At 39.4% G+C, this 24,642-nt stretch overlaps 1 protein-coding gene across 1 annotated transcript in view; it reads left to right on the top strand.

The window, feature by feature from the left end:
• cpne4b (copine IVb) overlaps positions 1-22,143 on the top strand; it is a 35,175-nt gene extending 13,032 nt beyond the window's left edge. Inside the window, exons 4-16 of the mRNA XM_028036775.1 lie at positions 1,839-1,910; positions 2,142-2,216; positions 2,706-2,789; positions 3,510-3,599; positions 7,980-8,081; positions 8,273-8,359; positions 11,005-11,064; positions 11,167-11,300; positions 12,979-13,033; positions 13,281-13,332; positions 13,858-13,991; positions 14,361-14,597; positions 19,071-22,143. Coding sequence (XP_027892576.1) covers positions 1,839-1,910; positions 2,142-2,216; positions 2,706-2,789; positions 3,510-3,599; positions 7,980-8,081; positions 8,273-8,359; positions 11,005-11,064; positions 11,167-11,300; positions 12,979-13,033; positions 13,281-13,332; positions 13,858-13,991; positions 14,361-14,597; positions 19,071-19,202 — 1,314 coding nt within the window. The 3' untranslated portion in view covers positions 19,203-22,143. The remainder of the gene's footprint in view (positions 1-1,838; positions 1,911-2,141; positions 2,217-2,705; positions 2,790-3,509; positions 3,600-7,979; positions 8,082-8,272; positions 8,360-11,004; positions 11,065-11,166; positions 11,301-12,978; positions 13,034-13,280; positions 13,333-13,857; positions 13,992-14,360; positions 14,598-19,070) is intronic.
• The last annotated feature ends 2,499 nt before the right edge of the window (positions 22,144-24,642 follow it).

The following is a 24,642-nucleotide window of genomic DNA, read 5'->3' as shown; positions in this document are numbered from 1 at the left end:
GGTCGCGCTATTTACTGTCGATCTCCACCACTTCATGCAGCTTGAATGTAGAACACGGTGTTAGGTGGGTCGCCTCTATAGGAGAATTGGGGCGTGTAAGAGATGTTTATGACTCACATCTGAGCATACTTTAAAGTGAGCTCACCCGATGAGTAGATTTTTCTCTGCTTTTTAAATGTGCTTGATACCTGCTAAATTTGGGTAGAAGAGCCACCTTTGGGTGCTAGTTTAGACGATCTCCATGCCAGAGCTGCTTGAAAGCAAGGTGCTTAAGATAAGGTTTCACAGTCTGTTGAAGAACCATTGTAAAGGTCTCTGCCATTTAGCCCTTTGTAGATGGATAATATGCGCTTTATTTAGCTGGCTTTAACTGTTGAACCCTTTAGTTCAGCTACTAGCATCTGCATTCACTCTTTCGGTGTCCTTGGTGTTTCTATTTACATAAGGCATTAAAAAGCTCTTCCAGACTGTTTTCAGCACATTTATATGTGCATATGCTAATACATGTAGCCTCACCCGCTGATAGCTGCAATCAATATTTAAAGATTCTCTTCATTTACTCCAATCACTCAGCATCCGGGGCCATTTAAAGAGAAAACGTTTATTTCTTCGATGCTCATTAAGATGATGAGTTGGTTGATTTTTTCCCCCCTGAGAGAGTAGCCCCCTGGTGACATATTGAATGTAAGGAAATAGCAGGAGCAGCATCTCAAAGATCCGGCTGGCACTGCAGAATAGTGAAATATGTTTGCTATTACTTTTTCAGGTCAGAGATGTTATCAGCAGCACAAAGCTGGTGGATTTACAATTGTTGGTAGACATAAGATAACGGCCTCAGAAGAGGAGAAGGATTTTTAATGCCAGAGAGGTGTAGCTTAGTAGAATGACACCGAGCCAATTTTTTTATGTGCAATTTCCCACTGTTTATCCAGAGTTTTGTTAAGAATACGACAGCATTGTTTCTGTTTAGTACAAATCAATAAATGTGTGCAGAGGAATGCCAGTGAGGAGGAAATAGTTGATCTATTCATAAAATGAGAGACACCAGAAAGTTTTCTGCCAAGATTATGTAAGAGTTTAATACTGTAATTTATCGTGCTGACTGTATGAAAGCTGCAATTATCAGGGCAGCAGTTAGTAGTCTGCTAAGGACATACGCAGCACTCTGTCGATGAAATTGCTGCGTGAACTTAGCTCTAAAAGCCATTATCAGTGAGCAGAGTTTGTTGTTGCTGCCAAAAATTTGTAAGAGGTGGAAGGAGTTGGTGTAGAAAACCAATCAGCGGTATGCCACCAACTTTACATGCCCTATGCTCATATCACATAAACTTTTTTGTCTTGTTACTAGCACAAATATTTTGCATTTTTGAATTGTTTTATTTTTAAATAAACAGTTTTATGTCATAGGAAAGCAAAAGCAAGAATTCAGTCCCCCTTTATTCTTTAAAATTAGAAAACCTTGCATTGTTTTCTTTCAGTGTTACCATTATGATAAGCCGCCGCACTTGTCTGTCACACAATAAAATATATTAACGTTAGTTAACAAAATGTGTAAAGGTTAAACGAGTTTGAATACTTTAAGAAGACAAAGCAAATGCAGCATGTCTATGTTAAATTAGTTCCTCTACTTCAAGCTAGCTGCCAGAAAATACATCGCAAGTAAAACAACTGATAAAAAATTGAGTCAATTTTTGTTTTTGCAGTTATATAATTGTTGCATTACATATGAATGAATGTGTTTTTTTACATGAAACAGACCAAAAAACAAAAATGGAAAGATGGCAGGGTTTTTGTCTTTTGATCTTCAGGCATTTTATCTGTTTGTGTGCTCGTTTCAGATTGTCTCACAAAGGAAACTGACCAAAGCTCTGCTCAAACAGGGAAACACTGCTGGAAAGTCTTCAATAATGGTACGATGTCCCTTCCGAAAGCCAGCCCCACCTCAGTTCAATGCACACAGAACACGCGCGCAACACCGCGCACTCACAAGCTTTGGAGATAATTAATTTGATGATGTTTTGCCCTTGCTCTGCACCGTTCCTCATTTCCATCTCATTTCCTCTCACCTCCTTCTTACGCCTCTGTGTCCATCTCCCCTTCTGCTACCCTAATCCCCATCACCCCCCACTTCATCTGTATAGGTGACAGCAGAGGAGTTGTCAGGAAACGACGATTATGTTGAACTCTCTTTCAGTGCTCGGAAGCTGGACGACAAGGTTTGTCCAGTTGCTTGTTTTTGAAGTTTAGGAATCTGAGCTTTATATGTGGGGGTGTGTAGGTGGAGGCCAGTGAGATTTGATGATGAAATAACTCATGCAGAATACAACGGTACAGTCTGAGCTCATGAAAGAAGACCTGTGGAGATAGGTGGGCACCTCCCTGGTACAATAACCCTCTTTTATCTAGACAACCCAATCAGACACACACACACACACACACAGAGTACTAGATTAACTTTTGGCTTCCCTTAACACACGCGCCCTCACCCACAGCCACGGATGACTAATCCAAACGAGTTGTGCCCAAGAGGAATGATGGAGTATAAACAAGGGAGGGGTGCATAAATCGGAGAGGACAGGAGAGAGATGGCTGGTTGAAATAAAAAGAAAGCCAGAGACAGAAGGTGAAATGATGGCTCTGGTAGTTGTATGAATAATATATGTTTATGATCAAAGTGTGTGTTTTCTTTCGTTTTCTCTGTCAAGGATTTCTTCAGTAAGTCGGATCCTTTTCTGGAGATTTTTAGAGTAAATGACGATGGGACTGAGTCGCTCGTACACCGAACTGAGGTAATTGTAGTGTATTCACACACATTCGGCACACATGGTGTCTATCGAAGCATCCTGAACTTTTTACATTTTGTCATGTTACAACCACAAACTTCAATGTCCTCTTAACTACCACACCTTATTTTTTTTTAATTCCATGAAAACACTCAGTCAGTAAAATCTTTGTAATATGATCTCAGTATAAATCCAGCTGTTCTGTGAAGCAATCAATGGTTTATTAGAGAAATCTACCAAAACATTGCCGTGCACCTAAACAGATAAGCTGTCCAAGGGTAGCCTTAATGAGAGATGCAGCCAAGAGAACTTTGATAACTCTGTAGAACCTGCTGAGATCCACAGCGTGGATGGGAGAAGCTGTTGCAATTTGGCCTTAATGGGACTGTACAAAGGAAACCTTTGTTAAAAGAAAGCCATGCAGTTAACATAGCAAACATGTGCGTCTGTAACCATCCCTGCAGCATATGTGCAAGCACATTGGTTGGAGTAATTATGCAGATGGATGAAGCTAAGTACAGGACAATCCATGAAGAAAAGCTTTTAGAAAATGCAAACTAGATTCACCTTTCATCGGGACAATGGCCCTTAAACCAGAGCTACTATAGGGGACAGATCAAAGCATGACAAAATGTAAAAAATAAATAAATAAAAAAGTCTAATTTTTCACATTTTGTGGTCAACTGTTACAGATCTTTTTGAAAGTTGTTTTGTTTTCTTCTGCAGACAGTGATGAACAACTTGAGCCCAATCTGGAAATCATTTAAAGTTTCATTGAACACTCTCTGCAGTGGAGACCATGACAGGGAGCTAAAGGTGAGTTTGAAAGTCCCACTGTGTGAGAAAAGAGAAAATAATAGGAGCCAGTTAGTCTTAAATACAATCCGCCACTCTGTGGAAAACCTTGGGCAGAGCTCGTTTCATAATGTAAGTTGACACACAGCTTTCTTAAAGGCCACATAGACCATCAACGCCTACTCAAGTTTCTTGTTAGCATGATTGTCTACATAAATGTTTTTTCTCTGTTCATAAGAAACCATCTACATTAAGTAGGACGCACAAGTTTGTGCTCCCATAGAAAGGGTGCAGACCTTAATTAGATATTTTTGGCTATGACTTGATGTAATACAAAAGTCAAAGCTAAATAAACACACTTACTCCTAATAGCCTCTGCCGACAATCAGCAAGTTATTTATTCTCCCTGAAATCAGGAAACTATGCAAGTTGATTGCAGATAAATGTGAGAAAGACTAAAGGCTGTTGTTTTCTGAGTATGTAGAATAATCAACAAGTTCCAATCAACAAAATTACTGGAGGTCAAAGTGCACAGTGTTAGGCAAGTTTGGTTCACAAAGGTTAACACTGAATTAATTCATTGCCATTGTTGATTTTAAATGTTCTTAACTAAATTCTCAACTAAATTCACAGTTCCCCTATATTTTTATTAAATAAAATCAGTAGCAGTCAAGATGCTCTCCTTATTAATTTGCTTATGTCAGAACAAAGTCTTTTGAAACTAAGCTTTCCCAGCTTATTTACATCTTTTTATTTCTGTCATTCTGCCTTACTTTAAATGGGCTATATTTTGCCAAGGCAGAACTCAAAAATAAAGCTGTGCTCTTTCATTTGTTTCCCAATTTTAATTATTAGAAAATAAAACATCAATATTTTCACTTAAAGATAGGAGTGACAATTGATTTTTTGCAGGAAACATCAATGCACTATGATGTTAGCTCCAGTTTAAACTCATCACCACAAAAGACAAAATTCTTTGCCAATATTTGCCTGTGTTAGTTGCATCTATATTTGCCAGTACAATAGTCCAATAAAGTTATACGTGTACTTCTTCCATTAATCTGCAGCTGCATCATTTGCTCATATCAAACCCACAGCTGGTCTCACTCCTTGCTCACAGCAGGTTCTGCAGAGTAAAAAAACAGAATTGTAGTGCAAAACCCACAATCTTTTCTTTTTCTTTTTGTGGTCTCTTTCTATTTGAGAAATTGCTGACAAAGGCCTTGAACTCTTTTGAATCTAAGCATCCTAAGTTAAACGTTTGCTAAAAACGTTTATGACACTAATAATAAATCCACCCATTAGAAATCATTCTATTGGTTGGAAATTGGCCATCAGTTTTAATTTTATCTTTCATACCAGATCTATTTTCTCTGTGTATATACACCCCACCAAAACAACAAACCCTAGACTGTATTAGATCTGCTTTTTGTTGTGAAGTTTTTCAAGGCTCATTCAGCTCCAGTCCATCTTTCTTCTTATTTACTGAGACTTTTTCAAAGTAGAATTAGATTGAACCACACAATGACTCGTGCTTGAAGGAAACTAAAGCATGGTGCGATTTTTAGATTCAGGCCTTTTCACAGCTCAGTTGTACCATGTGGGAGGGACACATGCTACAAAGAAACTATGATGCTACCAGTGCCATAAGTGCACACAACTATTTAAACACTTTTAATCCGCAGATAAATATATACTTAAATGTACCTTTGCAAAATGCGTAAGTAGGTCTGTCAGTTTGGCACTTGGCTCGGTTTTGGTGCAGCTGTCCATTTTATTTAATGGGCTCAGTGGTCATCTTAAACTCTCACCTTCTCTCGCCTGCGCAATGCTGCACATCAGCTGTGAACATTTATTCTCCTCATGACTAAACATGAACTTGTTCATTAATTATTCAAAGGCTTCTTAACTCTGCGTGGCTCCTGACAGCAGGAGAAAGGGCTTGCGTACTCTGAAACGTACATGGATGCCATCGACCATTGCTTCCAGGACTACCTGTTTGAAGCATCACAGCAATAGTTAGAAACGGCAGGGCAAAGATTTCTATTCAGTCCAGGACTTTACTTTCACCAGGGTCTTTAAGTGACCAATGCATAAATGCATAACTCTCCTCTGTGGAGTCTGGCTGCCTCTTTCTTTGTACTTCTTCTTACTCGTTTCTTCACCTCCCTACCCTTCCCTCTCTCCCCACTCTCATTGGTTTCTCTCTCTCACCGCCAGTTAGTATTCAGTGAATGGAACAGAGCTTCTTCATTTTTTCATTAGTCCTTCGCACAGCCTCTCTGCCTCTTGAAGTGAAGCATGGCTCCAAAAGCAAGAACTCCCTTCCCTTCTACAAGGAAATTACTAACAACAACAACAAAAAACACAAATTATGAGACACACGTAAAGACAAAAAAATGAGCATGCACACTTCAGGTGCAGGCTCTCAACAGCTTAAATGGGAGACAGGAAATAAGAGGATTATTGCTGGTCCTTGTTTTTAATCACCACAGCTGTACTGGTTCAAATTGCTGGTCGTTGGTTTGACCTAAAAGGCAAGAGGGTCACAGGATTTACAGTAAATTACCTCTCCAGCAGAACAGACCCAAGAATCATCTGGATATAAGTGTTAAATCAGAAATCTACTCTCTAGGATGTCATTGAACACCGTACCTCAGTGGAAAAACCCATATCTCCTTACAATTTTTATTGTTTTTTCGTGGTACACCTTGCTGGAGCCAGCTTGTACCACATTTTGCCTTCAGAAATATTTTAATGTGGGGTGACTGTAGTTCAGTGGTAGTCACTTTGCAATCGCAAGGTCATAGGTTTGATTCCAGCTTCTTCCTGACAAGGCACTTAACCTGAAGTCGCCTCCTGATCTGTGGGGGTGAATGGGTGAATGTATCCGTAGTATAAAGAGCTGTGATCAGAATAACTGGAAAGGTGTTATATAAACTATGTCCATTTAATTCTTTGTGGCATAACAACCAAATGAGGCAAGTCTCAAAGGTGCTCTATTGGGATTGAGTTCTCTTGAGTTTGGAAGCAACTGGAGTACAATAAAATCATCTTCATGAGAAGATTAGAGCTTTACAACATGACACATGAGACTGGAAGTAGCCATTAAGAGAAACTGGTCATAAAGGGATTGACGTGGTCAGCAACAATAGGCTGTAGTGTTTGAGCAATGAAAAGTTGAGGAACTAAACGTGTGCCAATAAAATGTTCCTTACACCACAACTTCACCAAAGGAAGCTTAAACTGCTGGTAAATGCCAGGATGGATCCATGCAATCATTAGGTTTGCACCAACTTGTGATGTTAATGTTGTACCTTAAATTGAGGCTCTTTAGATGAAGCAGCATTTACACAATGTAGCATTGTCCGAAATTCTGTGGAAATTGAGGTCTCAGTTTCTTGTTAGTCGAAAGGAGTGAGACCTGACATTATCTTCTGTTGCTGTAGCCCTTCTGCTTCCAAGTTGGACATTTTCTACTTAGAAAGTTGATATTTATAGAGATTAATAGAGTCACCTTTCTATTATCTTAAACCTGTCTGCCTTTTTTAATCTGACAGCTATCATCAATCAAGGTATTTTCCCCATGCTGCTGTGGCTTATTTCTTTTTTCTTTTTTTGACAGTCTTCTGTCACTTATTTCCCCTTTGTTTCCCATTCTGATGCTAAGTTAGAACTTTAGTTATCTTCCTTTTATTTAGACAGCTAACTTCACTGAGTGTCTAATTCACTGTTTCTGTTAACGAGCTATTCAACATGAAAATGCCAAATAAACCGATATTATATGTAGCAGCATATTTCTAATCAAACAAACCACTCAAAGCACTTCAAACTAGAGCCCCATTTACTCAGTCAAGCTCACCAACACACTCACATTAACACACCAATATGCGGATCAGTAGGGAGCTTTGTCTATGTGCCTGGTGGCAGCTGAAAGCTGTAATGGAACCCATGACTTCGGGTTTGCGAGAAAACTATTTTCCCACCATATTACTGTCACATTTGATGCAACTGTAAAAACATATGTGCCTAATAAAGTGGCCTGTGCGCGTCTGTATACATAAAAGTCTTTTGTCATGTTTTGAAATGATCAGATTGCTTCTTTGTGAGGTGTTGAAGCTTTGTCCTCTGACCCCGTTTTGATTGTAGTCATTTATATCGCAAAATAGCTCCTCTGAGAGAGAAAAAAACTATTACGTCTAAACCCTGACACTCATATAGCTGTCTCTAAAGCCTCTCAGCATCGTCAGATTAATATTTCACTGCTCCATGGCCCCCCCACCAACTCCATCAATCATTCAGCATGGCATTTCTTTGCAGACCTGTGGGTGCATGTGTGGATGCTCTGGTAGCAGTTCTTCTCACCACGTGTTCCTGTGTGTGCTTTTGTTTCTGCGCTAGTGCACGGTTTGGGACTGGGACTCCAATGGCAAACATGACTTTATTGGAGAGTTTCAAACCACGTATAAGGAGATGATGAGGGCAGCGCAGGAGGGCAAGCAGGTAAGAAAATGCACGTTCAAAATCAAAGCTTTGGCTCGTATGTGCTCTGCATGTAATTAGGCATGCAGCTTCCTCTGTGCTCCCTCCGCACCACATTTAAATAATTTCTTGTGTAACAATATCCAGAAAGTGCCTTAAAACACCCTCAAGTGCAAAGCACCCACCGCCGCCACCTTCTTGTCTTTTCTCAGATTCAGTGGGAATGCATCAACCCCAAATATCAGATGAAGAAGAAGAATTACAGAAACTCTGGAACTGTCATGCTCAACCACTGCAAGGTAATTTGCACAGCATAATCCTGATCGGCATCTTCTGATGCTTGTGTGCTTCTTGTGGTCATGATTGAAACAAACGACGAGGGCAAGAACTGTTTTGGTGATTAGTTGTTATGTCTTTAAAATGTCCTGTAATTCAGAGCTTAACATAATGGCAAGATTGCATCCCTGTTTAACAAAAGTATGCTTTTTCACAATTTCTCACATAAACCTAATATAATAAGATATTTTGGGGGGTCTTATGTGACAGACCTACACAAAGCAGTGTAAAACTATGAAGTGAAAGCAAACTGATTTGTGGTTTTGATTTTTCTGTAATTGAAAAAAATAATCTGAAAATCATGGCCTTTCATTTGGCTGTAACCCCTTTTTCTCTGGTACCCATAGTTAAAATACTTTGCCTTATGTATAATTAGTAAGTAGAGCCCACCTGTGTATAATTTAATCTGTTTGAAAGAATCACAAAGATCAGGAACACAGCAGACAAGTAAGGGAAATAATTCATTTAGAAGTTAAAAGCAGGGTTAAGTTATAAAATAATCTCATGGGAATTGAACATCTCACAAAGCATTGTTTCTTCCCTCATGCACAAATAGAGAGTGTGGCACAGTTGGACATCTACTGAACTCAGGCTGGGCAAGGAGAGCATCGATTAGAGAAGCAGCCAAGAGACATGTGGTAACTCTGGACAAGCTGTACAGATCACTAGCTTGCAGAGGAGAATCAGTTTAAACTACCCACAGTATCCACAAATGTGATATAATGGATATGTTGCAAGAAGAAAGCTATTGTTATATGAAAGCCATAGAAACAAATTTCACAGTTTTCTACAAGAGATTCATAGGGCACAGTAAACATGTGGAAGAAAGTGCCTTAGAGACCTAAACTGGACTTTTTGGCCCACATGCAAATTATTCTTTTTGTGGTGGAAAAGTCACACTAAGCGACACCCTGAGCACATCCACCCTATTGTGAAACATGGAGCATTGTACAATAGGGACGCTTTCCCAGACAAGCTGTCCACTCTGACTGAGCTGGAGCTAATTTGCGGAGAAGAATAGGCAAAAATTCTCTAGATGCTAAAACTGGTTGAGGCACACCAAAAGAGTTGAAATAAAAGGTAATTCAACAAAGCGGACTGAGGGAGGTTGAATCCAAACACTACACTTTTTAAAGTTTTGTTTGTTTTTTTTTTATTTTAAAAACCGTGAATACTTTTCCTTCTACTTCACTGTTGGAAACTATTTTACACATAAAATCCCAATAAAACACGCTGAAACGTGCTTGTAATGTGACAAACTGTGGAAATGTTCAACAGGTGTGAATACTTTTATACAGACATTTACTTGAGGCGTCCCTGTTTTCTGGCACTTTTTACTGGCTAATTGTGTTCTGCTTTGAGAAGACCATGTTCTTTCTGCAACATGTACTAAAAAGAGCTTTAGATGCATATGAATGCATCAGTGTCAGTAGCGGGCTGTCCAGATTAGGCAAACAAGCAGATTTTCTTGCATTTTTGGCTCATAAAGAGAGGATGACCAGAGCCAAGCACGCTCTGGGATGCTGAGATAATCTACATGACACCCAAAGGGATCTAAGTTGGATTTCTCTATTTCTCTCTTATTTATTCTTTTCTTCCATTAATCCAACCATTTTGTAAAATTGTGTGGTAAACCTGTTATTTGTCATTATATAGTTTGAACAAAATATTTAAAAAAATTAGCAACTTAACTTAATGTCAGTGTTATAGAATATACTGTCAAGTGGCTGGATGAAAATAAAAACTGTGCATTTTGCTCCACTGTCATAAACCCAGCATGCTAGAGACTACATGTTAATATTACTTTCAATTCATGGACAATGACATTGACTTACTGGTTGTTTTCCATTTATTGCATCTTCATACTTCCCAGTAGATGTAACTAGAAAACATATTTCTTTGACCTTTCAATCCCGCGACTCTTCTCCCCCCGTTTTCTGGGCTCATGAATGCACCATCCTGCCTGGGGTCCTATCTGGACTGCAATGTGGGGCCTGAGGACATGTCAGCAGAGTGGAGATATCCAAATGTTCCCCCGGAGCGGCCTACTAGAGCGCTCCAATCCAAATGTATTTTTGTGCTGGTGGCTACCAGAATGACCTAACTGTTGCTTTGGCTGATGCAAGCGTATGATAATATTTGGAAATTAACATTGCACCTGTTTAGTGGTGTCAATATGATCTGGCTGCTAGCTGGTAAAACAATGCTCTCTCTCAATGCTGTTTACACATCTTTGCCAGGAGTGCCAGTAATCGTGGCTGGCACCATCAAATGAACCGATTCCCCTCTTCCAAAACGCTCCATCTTGTTCCAGTCAGCACGTACTCAGTCTGTTTCTTTGTCAGTTTTGATAAAACACAATTTTGTTGTTTACCCAGCAATTCATAGTAATACGTTTAATGTAATTGGTTGTACCTTTTTGTTAATATGCAACCATGTGTTCATTGTACTCTGCATATTTCGTTATCACAATTTATGCGGAAAGCCAGTTTGAGCCTGTTAGGGAAGCACTTCTCCCACCGAGACAGTAACCACTATCTATCTGTCTTTTCATACCCCATGAACAATTCATGACCACAGCCTTAATTAAAGTGATCTCTCCTGACAGATCATCAAAATGTACTCCTTCCTGGATTACATCATGGGAGGCTGCCAGATTCAGTTCACGGTAAGACATCCAGGACACAGTGATTGATATTTGCACTTGTGCGCTCCATCGCTAATTTGTGCTCACTCGTGCTTTGTGACTGTTTTTATTTTTCTGTCACAGGTGGCCATAGACTTCACAGCATCCAATGGGGATCCAAGAAATAGCTGCTCTCTCCATTACATCCATCCCTACCAACCCAACGAGTACCTCAAAGCACTGGTGGCTGTAGGGGAGATCTGTCAGGACTATGACAGGTGAAGCAACTTGCAGTTGTAGTGTTTGGCTTTACATCTAAAATCCTTGACAGAGTTTTTACTTTGTGTTATACAGTGTCTATGATTGGCCAATACTAAGAAGCCCCTAAATATGACGTGAAACTTAAAAGCAGATTAAAAAAGAGATGTACTTTTCAATCAAAAAAGCGAAAAGGTTGTTTTTTTTTGGTATGCATTTGTATTCTATCAATTTATAGAGCAACCTCCCATTGCAGTAACAGCAGCCAAACTTTGAGGAATGTCCCAACAATCTTCAACAACTAAAAACTGTCCATTCTTGTATGCAAATTAACCCAACCTCAGTCAAGTTCAATTTAAGTTAATTCAGTTTATTTATGTAGCTCCAATTCACAACAAATGTCATCTCAAGGCATTTTACAAAAAAAAAAAATAATTTCAATTCAACCACACTTGCATTCCAATTGATTCTAGTTATCAAACACTACAGTATTCTCAGTTAATTATTCAAAGTAATTAAAAAAATTTCTATTTAAGGAAACCCAGCGGATTGCATCAAGTCATTGTTGGACTTGATGATGGATGGAGAATATCTGTAAATATCTATTTAAAGGACTGCCACAGATTTTCAATTGAATTTGGATTTATGCGTTGTGTTAGATCTGTTCTAACACAAAATATGTTTTGATCTAAACTATTTCTTTGCAGCTGTGGTTCTGTGTTGAGGGTTCATTATCATGCTGGAAGTAAAACCTCTGCCCCACTCTCAAGCCTCCAACAGATTTTCTTTCAGTGTTGCCTTGTATCCAGCTTCACCCAGATTCCAATTAACTCTGACCAGCTTTTCCATTCCTGCTGTAAGAAAAAAAAAAGCATTTCCACACATTAGTGGTGGTTTTGGATATGGCCCTTATGCATTCTTCTCCACAGTGGCATTGGCAATTGTGTAATGAGAAAGTTTTCTATTGCTTTCCCTCGTCAATGGGGAGTTGCCACCCCTAAATGTTTAGTAGGCGTCCCCTGCTGGCTGCTAAGAATAGCGAGATTAGCCAACATGCTTTGTGTGGGACTGCGATGCATTTTATCTCTTCCTAGAATCTCTCATAATTTCCTGTGTTTTGTCTAGTTGGGCTTTGGTGGGGAGGTAGAAGCTCCCTCAAAGTACTATTAAGAAGACGCACCACTGTTGGGGATTGTGGTTATGGGTGATGATAGGTTTTAGCTTTCTGGCACAGATAGCGCTTTAAATGTAGGAATAAATGTTCACTTTAGATTTTTCCCTATGGCTTGTTGGACTTGATCAGTTTTGTTATTGCCACCCAATAGCAATAACAAAATAGAACCAAGATTTATAAAGTGCATGACTTTTAACTTCTTCACAAGTGTATTATTTCTGACCTGTCTACTGTCTTTCTTTGTTTTCCTAATGCTCTTTGTTTATTAAAGTTATCTAAAAAACAAACAAACAAAAAAACATCTATTTTACCTCTGAAGGCAATGTAACCTTATTTATTTAGATGTGCTGCTTCGTGTCAGTCTACCATATAAAACCCAAGTAGCACACTGAATTTTGTATTTGTAGCGTGCAAATGTAAATTAATTAAAAAGGCGTATATAATTATTCTAATTTTTTTTTTACTATTTTCTCTCTCTTTCTCTCAAGGTTTTCAGTAATTTGTGTCTCATTCCTTTTCTGCAGTGATAAAATGTTTCCTGCGTTTGGTTTCGGAGCTCTGATACCACCGGATTTCAAGGTAAGAAACCAGAGTTGCACGCTTGTCTACTCAGTGAAGCAAGGGGAATTCTGGATGGTTCAGATTAAATTTTAAACCTCCTTTGGAGGTGCCGCTTACTTTTGATCAGCATGAAAGCAGAAATTGTGCGTCAGACCTGTAAACTGGACTAGACACATTGTGCTGAGCGATCGGTTTGTCGCAGCTGTTGAAGACCCTCTCTCCCCATCCTCTTCTCTCTCCTCTCTCTTCTCTTTCATGCCTGCAGGTTTCACATGACTTCGCTGTGAACTTCGATGAGGAAAATCCAGAATGTGCTGGTGATTTAACGCATCTCAAACGCACATAGTTTTTCTCATTTTTAGATGCACCAAGACAGACTGACTGAAAGCACTATAGGCCTGTCTCCCTCACACATACACCACACACACATATGGCCACGCATGCACACATTACCACGCGTGCCGACCAATGCAGCTGGGAGGTTTGTCACAATGCTGCAGGATGTATTTCAGGCTCAAAGACACAGAGAGAAGCAACACTAATCTGTATGTGTGAAATGGGCTTCTGTGCTCCTCTCCGCACATAGCAGCAGTCCCTGTTGCGATGGTGTGCTTGTGTGTCGCATCATGTGTTTGTGAGGACCATAAGGGAATGCTTTTCGAAAAATGCTCAGTCACCGTGCAGCGCAGTCACACAGAGAGCCTGATTTATTCTAGCAGACACGTTTGCAAGTATATGAACTTCGACTCTGCGAGGCCGGCGTGGGCGCAACTTACACACTGGTGGAAGGGGGGGAAACAAATAAACAAAGCGGCGAGAACCCACATATGTCTCTGTTGCAGGGATCCAAGGTGTGGTGGAGGCCTACCAGAATTGCCTTCCTAAAATCCAGCTGTACGGGCCCACCAACATCGCCCCAATCATCCAGAAAGTGGCCTCCTCTGCCTCCGAGGAGATGCACACCAAAGAGGCCATGGTGAGAGAGTGAATAGAACAGATGAAACATAGAATATATTTTTATTGCTGTGACCTTTTACTACTGATAGACAAGGAGAAATGGAAGTAAGGAAAAAGACAAAAAGTGACAGATAGGAAGGGATAAGACGAGTTGAATGTAATAAACTGAAAAAGGAGATGTGCGTGTGTGTGTGTTTGAAGAGGGCTGATTGATATTAATTTAATTCCAGTCATAAATTTTGGAGCATGACTTTTCTCTGCATTAATGCCATCTGCTTCCCCCCGTCTCTTCGGTGGATTAGAATGGCTTTTATTTAAATCAGTCCCTGACAGGAAGTCACTTTTGAAACATCAGTTTCATTCCTCCCTTTTTACCTCGTCACTCCAGGAATACTTCATCCTGCTAATCCTGACGGACGGAGTCATCACAGACATGGCGGACACGCGGGAGGCCATCGTGCATGCCTCCCACCTCCCCATGTCGGTCATCATCGTTGGCGTGGGTAACGCCGACTTCACGGACATGCAGATCCTAGACGGCGACGACGGGATCCTGCGCTCCCCCAAGGGCGAGCCCGTTCTCCGGGACATCGTTCAGTTTGTCCCCTTCAAGGATTTCAAACACGTAGGTGTACATCACAAATACATGCAGTTGCACTCCCAAAAAACGCTGCCACTTTATCAAGCAACTATAAGGTTTGACTCACAAAAGTCCCACTACTATGTTATGTTACTCAAGGAATAATATTTGTCTTATTGCCTATGCCTCTGAAAATATCTGATAATTTGGCAGATTTGGCTACATTATGCATTAACTTTTTGTTCCTCCCTAAATTTCCTTTTTCTGTCTTATTTTTCAAATTGGAGGCACCGCTTGAATCTCCCCCTAATAAGCAAACTATCAGACATTTCACTCTGCACCTGTGGCCATTAGGACAGCGCTGCTGCTGTGTGGGGTAAAAAAAAAACAAAACAAAGAAAAACAAATAATAAGTTGCCAATGTTCCGCCCCGAACAGACCAGCTTTTTGGAAGGCTTCCCGCACATCCTGATAGGCAAAAATCCCCCTGGTCACAATCCACTTTTATTTGTCAAGCAGAGAAGTTCCCAAAGACTTTTATAACGATAGATTGTTTTTGTTCTCTAGTTTAGAGAGGCGAATTAGTCAAGAAGGATAAAGATCAGACGAGAGAGGGTGGGCAGGTTATTTAGTTCTCCTGGAAGCCGTTGCTGGCATAAAGTTAGTGGAGAAACAATTTAGATTTGGAACTTTTGTTAGGAGAGAAGTAAATACCCAACTTTAGGTACTATGGCATTTGTACTTTTTTTTTTAAACACCGGGTTTGTTATTATCATTATTTTTAACTTGTTTATTCTGAATTTTACTTGGTGTAATTAGGCTCTAAACACACAATACATGATGGAAAAAATAAATGATAATCTTGTATTTTACTTTCTGTAACTGTTGAGAAATCTACCTTAAAATAATACATTCACTTTAACCACAATATTGTAGCATTTGTTTTTATTTATTTTATTTTTTTTATATATATACCACTCTGAATCACAAAGCAATAGTTTGATAGTGATATTTGAAAATTAAGACAGCCACTTAAATTTTTATGTTGAAACAACAGGCTAGACTTTACAATGTAGAAAATGTTATTAGATTTTATTTCAAAAGTGAATTTTGGGGCACTTTCTAGAGCCAGAGCTACTTAAGCCTAAAAGAAACATGATTTGGTATAAGAGGCAAATAAAAATAAGTTTATTTTCTTAACTTGGATGAGTATCAACTCAAAAAGTAGTCTTGCATATATTTGTTAAATGCCATGTACATCTTCTTATTAGTGTTGCTTGTGCATATATGATATATGTTTGTGAGACTCAACTTTTGAAGGTAGGACATTTGTTGCGCTTACACTTAAAATGACGGGATTTTCTCCCTCCCCCAATATGGGTGTAATATGCTTGCCAGTCTCATCAAAACACATCAGGTCTCCGCTCCCTTGAGTGTTTGTGTGTTCATGTTCATTTGTGTTTACGTCTTTTCCTCTCCACTGGCATTAATTTTGCTTGGCTCTGACCAGATGGATTTGGCGGGGTCCGTTATGGTGAGTTTGGCCTGTGACAAGCTGAGAAATTAAGCAATTATATCCCATCGCATCAGTAAGTTAAGGAGAGGGAACATGTACTGAGTGTTTGAGGAGGGAAAATTGGCCAGAGAGGAGAAGCGATGAATATTGTGGAGGGAGATGAGGGAGAGAGACAGCTCGCTAGAGATGGCATTTGAGGGGGTCAGCTGGAGACCAGAGCTAAAGACAAAAGAGAGCGAGGGAGTGTGTGACAGAGGTGGAGAGGTGATTTTCTGCTCCGTCGTCTCTTTTCAGAAGGGATTAGGAGGACGGAGCTGCTGGGTGACAGGCGGAGTGGGGGATAACAGGTAGGCAGGAGCGGAGGAACGAGAGGAGGAGGAAGGCTAGAAATGACAGGAGGGGAATGGAGGAAGAAGAGGGTGAAGAGGCCTGGGTGAAGGCTCTTTGATGATGCATTGTCTCGTGGAATTATGTGAGATTGAGTACAACGGCCTCTCTGACTTTGAGGATTCAAGAGTCATGTGAGTCTGTCTGCTTGATTCCTGGTGTTCCTGAAAGCACTGAAAAATGGGACGATGACTGAAATTCTCAAAGTAACAACAACTTTTCAGTGTTTTCAGCATATCTTTGCAGATTTATTAGTTAAATATGAACAAAATGTTCTTGTATTTTCAGCTTATATTTATTTGGACTTATAAACCATAACTGATTTCTTTATACAGCACCTGCATAGAAAAAAACAGGCTCTCTTGTAGTGTTTTAACTTGCCTTTGATTTTTACTTTTCATACTTTCTGAAGGTCTTAACAGGTTTTAACTAACATTTCTGTTCAGTCCTGGTACCTTACCTTTAGAGCATATTGTGCAGTGCATACTTACAAATAAGAGAATATGACAGAACAAGGTCAAAGAGAATGTCTGAGGAAAAATAAAAAATATCTAGAGCAGGTGAACTATATAAGAAAATCCCATGTTTAAAAAAAACTGAAGAAATTCATGCAAAGAACACATTTCTTTGATAGCCACTTTACATCAATATTATCTATGCCATTTTTCTTAGACATATAAATGTGAATTAAAATAGGTCAGAGAAAAACACCTGAAGGCCTCCAGAAAGCTTAGGAAATTAAATGATATATCCAGGCATTATACTACGGAAGAGGATTAGGGCCACCGAAAAAAAAAAAAAAGAGAGTTCTGACTTTAATCTCAGAATTCTGACTTTAAACTCAGAACTCTTTTTTTTTTTCCGTGGCCCTAATCCTCTTCCGCAATATACTGTAAAACATGGTTTTACTCATTTAAAACACAGACAAGTCATATTTATTTATCATGTTTGACCGCCACATGTGGCTCTGGAACCACAGGTTGGAGACTTGTGACCTTAAGCGGTGGTTCCCAAATATTCTAAATAAAACAAACATGACCCTACAACAACATCCAACATGGCTGCCTTGCATCTAGAACTGACTACTTTACAAAAACCAGTTTATTTATTTACACAACACAACAGACTAAGGTGAAAGATTCAAGAGCTTTCACTTTTAAGCAAAAGCTTAAAAGTGTCACAAATTTCATAAGCTATGTGACATTTGCTGTCACATAGCTTGTGAGAAGCAAATGTTTTAGCCTTCCTGGTATCTGCTGAAGTCAGCTTGGGGACTTCATTGCCAATTCAACAAAAAGTCCCAAATGCAAGTTAAAAAATGGCAGTTTATTTGGGTACAAAAGACTAAAACTACAAATGCAGATAAGTGCCAGACGCTGAAGTCTCACTTCCTGATTTTTAAGCATGATCTTTCTGCAACTAGGCATAACGTGTTCACCAATCAGAAAAAAGAAATGAATAAATCAGGCTTTTGATCATCCAACCAGGGTTGGTCAAAATGAAAATAATCCAGTCCTAGTTACAAGCTGCTCACTAAGGCGCACACACTGTGTGCACCAGTAGTATCAATAAACCTCCCATTCAAACGAAGGCAATAAATACAAAGCAGACAAAAACATAGCAAATCAGATCAGGCGGAGAAGAAGAAAAACAACAATTATGCTTGTGTTTCCTGACTTCCCAACTGGGACACTTTATCACTATGGAACAATAAAGGAAAAATCTGCAGTGACATGGCAATGAGAAACCCATTTCTTTTCAGTTCTTTCCTTTCTTCTCACTAGACAAATTGCACTTTATCGCTCCATACGAGACTGCATTGAAAACTGCGTATACACACTGAAAGTTGAATGAATATTGGCCTTCTGCTGACGGGGAGATCTGAACATGCACGCATGCGTCTCACTGAGTGAGAGTCCGTTAAACACAAACCTTTAGCTAAGTAGCTCACATATATCAATAAATCATGACGCATAAAATAATAAAGTTGCATTGCTGAGATTATGATGATGATAATAATGCCACACTGGATTTGTTTAATTCTACATTGTTACATGCCAGTGAAAAAAACTGACATTCCCAAGGTCAAACAAAGTAGCAGCTTATTGTCAAAATGACCTTCTTGGAGAAGAGGCCTGCATCAGCCCAGTTAAACTAAAGAGCAATCTACATTGAGCAAACAAGAACAAACATAATCTCAGTACTGCGCATTATTAATTCCATGCAAAAGCAGAGTCTGTGGCTTAGTTTTTGTGCCATCGTTTACTTTCATGTTGTGTTAAGACAGCGCTTTTATGCAGAAGGGTGACAGGAGCTCAAAGAATATGATGCAATTCCTTTTTTTTTGTTTTTGGCTGGGCTATTTTCCCTCCACACACACACACACACACGTGTTGTGCACAAAAATCAAGTGACACCAGAGAACAAAAAAACAGAAAGCAAGAATATTTTAGAGGCTGTCAGACAATCTTGTCGGATCACTTCAGTCTCGGTGGTCTACACACAGTATAGCTTAGATTCTTCCCCTCAAGTTCTTAGAGTGGATAGTGGTGTGTGTGTGCGGGTGTATTTGTTTGTATGTTTCAAACACATCTCTTTGCCTCTGTTTTCTTCAGGCCTCTCCAGCTGCTTTGGCTAAGAGTGTTTTGGCCGAAGTTCCTAACCAAGTGGTGGATTACTACAATGCAAAAGGAATCAAACCTAAGTGTATATCGGACTACGAGTCCTCAAGAACCTTCAGCCCCTGACGATGTACAACATGCACATATGTATACATAACACTTTCATATACATATATAAGTTACAGGGGTGTAACAAAACATCCATTTAATGAAACAAGACCACACAAAGCAATGCAAAATAATGGATCCTCAAAAAGGAAGCACAATCCTTTTTTAGCAGTAGCTTGGCGGAGTCTAGGAATTGTTTTGCTTTAACAATCTGCCTTCCACAAGTCAGTAATTAATTTAAAATAATTCAGTCTGGCTATGACCAGTTCATATAATGAGGTTATTACGCTTATTAAATGACCGCTGGAAATAGGCAGCAGCCTCTCCACAACCCTGCAATGATAAATGGGTCCAGACAAAGCATGGATGGATGCTTGTTCATTTTGGGGGGCAGACGGGGAATTATAATTTCACTAAAGCAATAAATTTGTTCTTTTTTGTGCTGTAATTCCTAAAATCTTTGATTAGTCCTGAAACTGCTGATCATGCAGTTTCTTATCTTGCTGTGCATGCAGGTCTAAAGGTGAAGAAATTAAGCTAATTTTGTGGAACATTTGTCTTGTTATGCTTCCGAAGTGTGTTGCTTTTGATCCGCGTCTGTTTTGAATGGAGCGTGTATACTGGGATCAAGAGTGTGGAATTCACATTGTAATAACTAGTGGTCTGTTACTTTTGAAATCACATCATTGTATAGCTGTGGTGTGTTTTTATGCTGAAATATCCTCCAGCTGATCCGAATGAATTTTTAGTGCTGAATAAGTGCCCTTAGGTGGCCAGAAAAAAAATTGCCAAATAAATCAGATAGTAGTGTTGCATGAGATTTATTAGTATTATTCTTGGGATTTTGCACATTGAGTGGATCCAGTTAAAGTGGGCTGGTTATCTTTTTAGAATGTCCCCTGGATGCCTCTATGGGGATATGTCATGGGTACGTCTTACCGGGTGGAGACCCAGAGGAAGACCCAGGACACGCTGGAGGTTCTAAGTTTTCTCGGCTGTCCTGGAAAGCCTTGGGATTCCCACAAAAAAGCTACCCCAAGTGGTTGTGGAGAGGGAAGTGTAGACCTTTCTGTTTTACCCTGCCTTGGATTAAGCAGAAGATGATGGATGGATGGGTAATTGCAGCAATATATGTGTAGCAGTGAAGTGCTGCATATGTGGCACACATGGCATGTGAGACCTGCAGCACCCATGCTGCTGAGTTTTTTGACATCTTTAGAAAAATCTGTACCTGCCTGGTTTACCTGGAAATCAAATTATGTATTCTATGGAGTAACATGTAAGAGGACAATGCCAGAGCATTATTTACCTTAGGCGGTGCATCTTCAGGTGCCATTGAAATTCTCCGCAGTTAAGCGGTAGTGTGACTGGGGGTGTTAACTTTAGCTCTATAATGAACCTGTGAAACAAACTCCAACTTTGCCATCATTTCTGGCACACAGTTAGCCTAAGATGCTCACAATGCTTCAGGAAATTGTTCAGATCTCATCTTTCACTGTTCCTGTGTTCTTTTGAGTACCTGAACGCTTTGTGATAAATAATTTAAAAGCTATAGACGCTTCTTCATTGGTTTTGTAACCAATGTCATCGGCAAGCCTGACAAACAGTCTTCATGATTGTTCACCACATCAGTTCATCTCAAAAACGACTTACTTTCCTATACTTTAAAGTTGCAGCCTTAAACATAGATAGCAGCTTCTGGTCAATGTGCAGGGCCCATGATAATAGCTCGGTTTTGCTTGACAAGATAAAAGGCACAAAATAAAACAAACTGGATAGCACTTTGCAACCCTGGCTTCAATTCAGTGTGAAATATGTCATGTTTCGGTTTTGCTGGGGTCCCAAATGCAGACAAGGACAGAAGGAGCTTAGTAAATAAAGGATTTTGATAACACAACTCAGGAGACAAGAACAGACTGCCAGCAGCAGGCAGACAGTAGAGGATCTGACAATGGAGGAAATTGAACCAAGGAGTATTTATGGCACAGGGGTGAAATCACTTAACTCTATAACTACAAATATAAACATACGTAAATTACTAAAAACACTCTTACATCAACCATAACTACTAAGCTAAAGTCAAAGTCTGACTGATTTTGAAAATAAAGTGTTTTAATTCAGTGGAATTTCATAACCAGATCTTGTTACACCCCTGATAAGTTATATAAAATGCATCCAAATCTTGTACAATATATACATGTCTAAAAGCACAAGCAGACATAAGCAAATACATTTACACATCAATACAACATACTGTAGTCTAGCTGAGAGAATTAGCTTGTTATGGTAAAGCAATTTGAACTACTCCATTGATGACTATTGCATGTTTGGCCACAATGGCATCACTTGGGAAATTATTGCTATATACTGTATATTGAAAATGTATTTGTAGAAATATTAACAGTCTTCAGAACCGGCATGCATAGTCTGACCATATCCCACTGAAAGAAATGACACTTCTACCTTATTTAGATAACTAGCAAGTACACAATGCTAAAGGTTCCCCAATATTTGAGGGGAAAAGCCTGAACATGAGCCTGCAAACTCCCTCCCCTCCCCAAATGCTTAGAATTAGCATTGCAAATGTTATTTGTGGGACTGGTGGCATTCGATTTAGTGTACTGCATGAATGCATGCATAATTCAGCTCCCACTAATATCCAATCTCGAGTAGCCGCTTGCTAGTTATGAAATAAAGTATCTCTGTCATTTGTGTGAAGCAGTGGGGTAATCTCGGGCATTTGGGGTTCTTTTTTTTACAGATTTGCTTGTGATTTTGCTAAATGGAAATGAATAACTAATGGATAATTGTAACAATTTCTTAATAACCTTCTTACATTGTAAAGAGTTTCAGGATGGTAGAAAAGCGTTTGTGGTAGAGTCTAATTTGTAAGCTGGAAATTGTTTCTTTTTTCTGTATCCTGCATGTTGGTGATAATAAAGATGATTTGGGTTTCTCACGTTGCGTTATCTTTTTTGTTATTGTGTCTGTTTGTGTAAGATAGAGACAGAGAGAGAGACAAAAGAGAGAGAAAGGATTTGTTACTACGATAGAAATCTAAATCTTGTCAGAGAATCACACATATTTGTTTTCTTGATACCCCTAGAAAATCTAGTGCAACAGACTGACTTCAGAAATTACCAAATTGGTAAATAAATTCAGTCCGTGTCTAATTTATTTTGATTATATTACAGCTGTTCTGTGAAAACCTTAAAAATTTTATTGTGAAATTATTGAACTAACACATCACATTAAAGACCAAGACGACAGAAAGATCAGGGACAAACGTGTCGACGTTAACTTAGATTTAGGTTATAAAACAGTATCCTAATCTTTGATCATCACTCGAGCAATGTTCAGCCCATCATCTCAAAATAAAAGTGTGATAGTAGTATCGCACAACTGTAATCATACAGAGACATGACCGTCCACCTAAACTGGCAGGTCAGCCAGGGGGAAAATTGATCAGAGAAGCAGCCAAAAGGCTCATGATTACTCGGAGGCAACAGCTCCAGTGGGAGTAACTGCTGAGAGGCTAAATACTATTTGTGCATTCCACAAATCTAACTTTTATTGAAGAGTGCTGAGAAAAAAAAATCTGTTCAATGCATGCCATATAAAGTCTAGTTTACCCCCAAATTATGTTGGGAATAAAGTATGTACTCAGATCTTTACTTGTAAAGGTGAACTTGTGTAGTTGATTTTGGTTTGTGTTTATCCAGCAGCAACGACACCATCACTAAGGACAGTAAATCTACAACCTGGCATGAGAAGACACCCCACACAAAAACAGTATTGTATTGGAGTACTTCACTCTTGGCATGCCGCAGGACTCTCAGTGTTTGTTCTCCAACCAAATAACTTTCATGATGTCTAAAGTAATCCATAGACAATAACTTTGCACCAAATTTTTGTCCATATGTCATGGACAGAACATACTTTTAAGCCACCCTTTCTGTCATAATTATGTGGTCTTAATGTCTTCACTTAACTCTGCATGCAGATGCACTCACAATTCTGCTAATGTTGAGCAACCTCTGCACAGTTGGCAATGTGATTTGGTAGTGTCCTTCCCTCAAGCAAATTGTCAACATGGGTCTTTTGGACAACACTGAGTTCTACTTCATTGTAACTCAATTTCTCAGCTGGAAGTCCTTCATTATAATTATGAAATTTTTTCTCCAATTTCCATCCATTTTCTGTTCACCCTTTGTCCCTAATGGGGTCGGGAGGGTTGCCGGTGCCTATCTCCAGCTACGTTCCGGGCGAAAGGCGGGGTTCACCCTGGACAGGTCGCCAGTCTGTCGCAGGGCAACACAGAGACAGACAGGACAAACAAACAACCATGCACACACACACTCACACCTAGGGAGAATTTAGAGAAACCAATTAACCTGACAGTCATGTTTTTGGACTGTGGGAGCAAGCCGGAGTACCCGGAGAGAACCCACGCATGCACAGGGAGAACATGCAAACTCCATGCAGAAAGACCCCGGCCGGGAATCGAACCCAGGACCTTCTTGCTGCAAGGCAACAGTGCTACCAACTGTGCATTTTTTCTCAATAGCAAAATACTCTCCTTTCATGATAGCCATTGCTAAAACAAGAAGACATTGGTTGAACGATTGACAGAATGATTTCAGCTGGACTCAAACACAGCTTCACCCATGCTTACGATATGCTATGCTAGAAATGAAGTTAACTGATTTTATTATTTTAGTGCCCAGAGAGATGGTAAACATGATTTTTCCATTTAGACTCTAATTGCTTTTTTATACTGAGCCACCAACTCTATGAATAATGATTTAAAGTGTCTGAATCAGTGATTGTGTAAGTTCAAGGACAGATCTGTAGATTAAACCTCACATCTGAGGTACAGTATGTGTGCTTTGTTATAAAAGTAAATGCTGACAAAACCTTTTGCAATAAATTATTATGCATCTCCCTGTAAAAATAATCTCAAGGCATTGTGTAGTGTCAACACAAAAATGAACAGTAGACAAAAAGAATGCTTGGCTCTAAAAAAACACGTATGCACAGTGACATCTTAGTAAATAATCTGGAACTTTGAGAGTGATGGGAGTGTCAATCAATATTGACACACACATCTAAACATTTTATACACATTTCCTTTGCTATAATTAACACTGCCAACACAATTGACACCTTTCCAGACAACATATTCTTTCATTGTCTCCCACACAGACAATAAATATGCAAGAATAAATTATTGCACCAATCTCCACACAGATAATTAGGGGGAGCCGAACTTAGTCTGTCATTTGGGTACACTCTATGAATGTCTCATTCTGTGGAAAGGCCAATTAGTATTCAACAGAAGACCAGCTAACATCTATTTCTTATTCAGAGAATAGTCTGGAAACAGTAATGATGACCTAAGAGCTTCTAAGTTAATATATTTCACACCAGTTGTAAATAGTCAATTCCTATTTTTCAA

Source organism: Xiphophorus couchianus, chromosome 13 (assembly GCF_001444195.1).
Source record: "Xiphophorus couchianus chromosome 13, X_couchianus-1.0, whole genome shotgun sequence".
NCBI lineage: Eukaryota > Metazoa > Chordata > Actinopteri > Cyprinodontiformes > Poeciliidae > Xiphophorus > Xiphophorus couchianus.
This window is presented reverse-complemented; position numbering and strand designations above follow the sequence as displayed.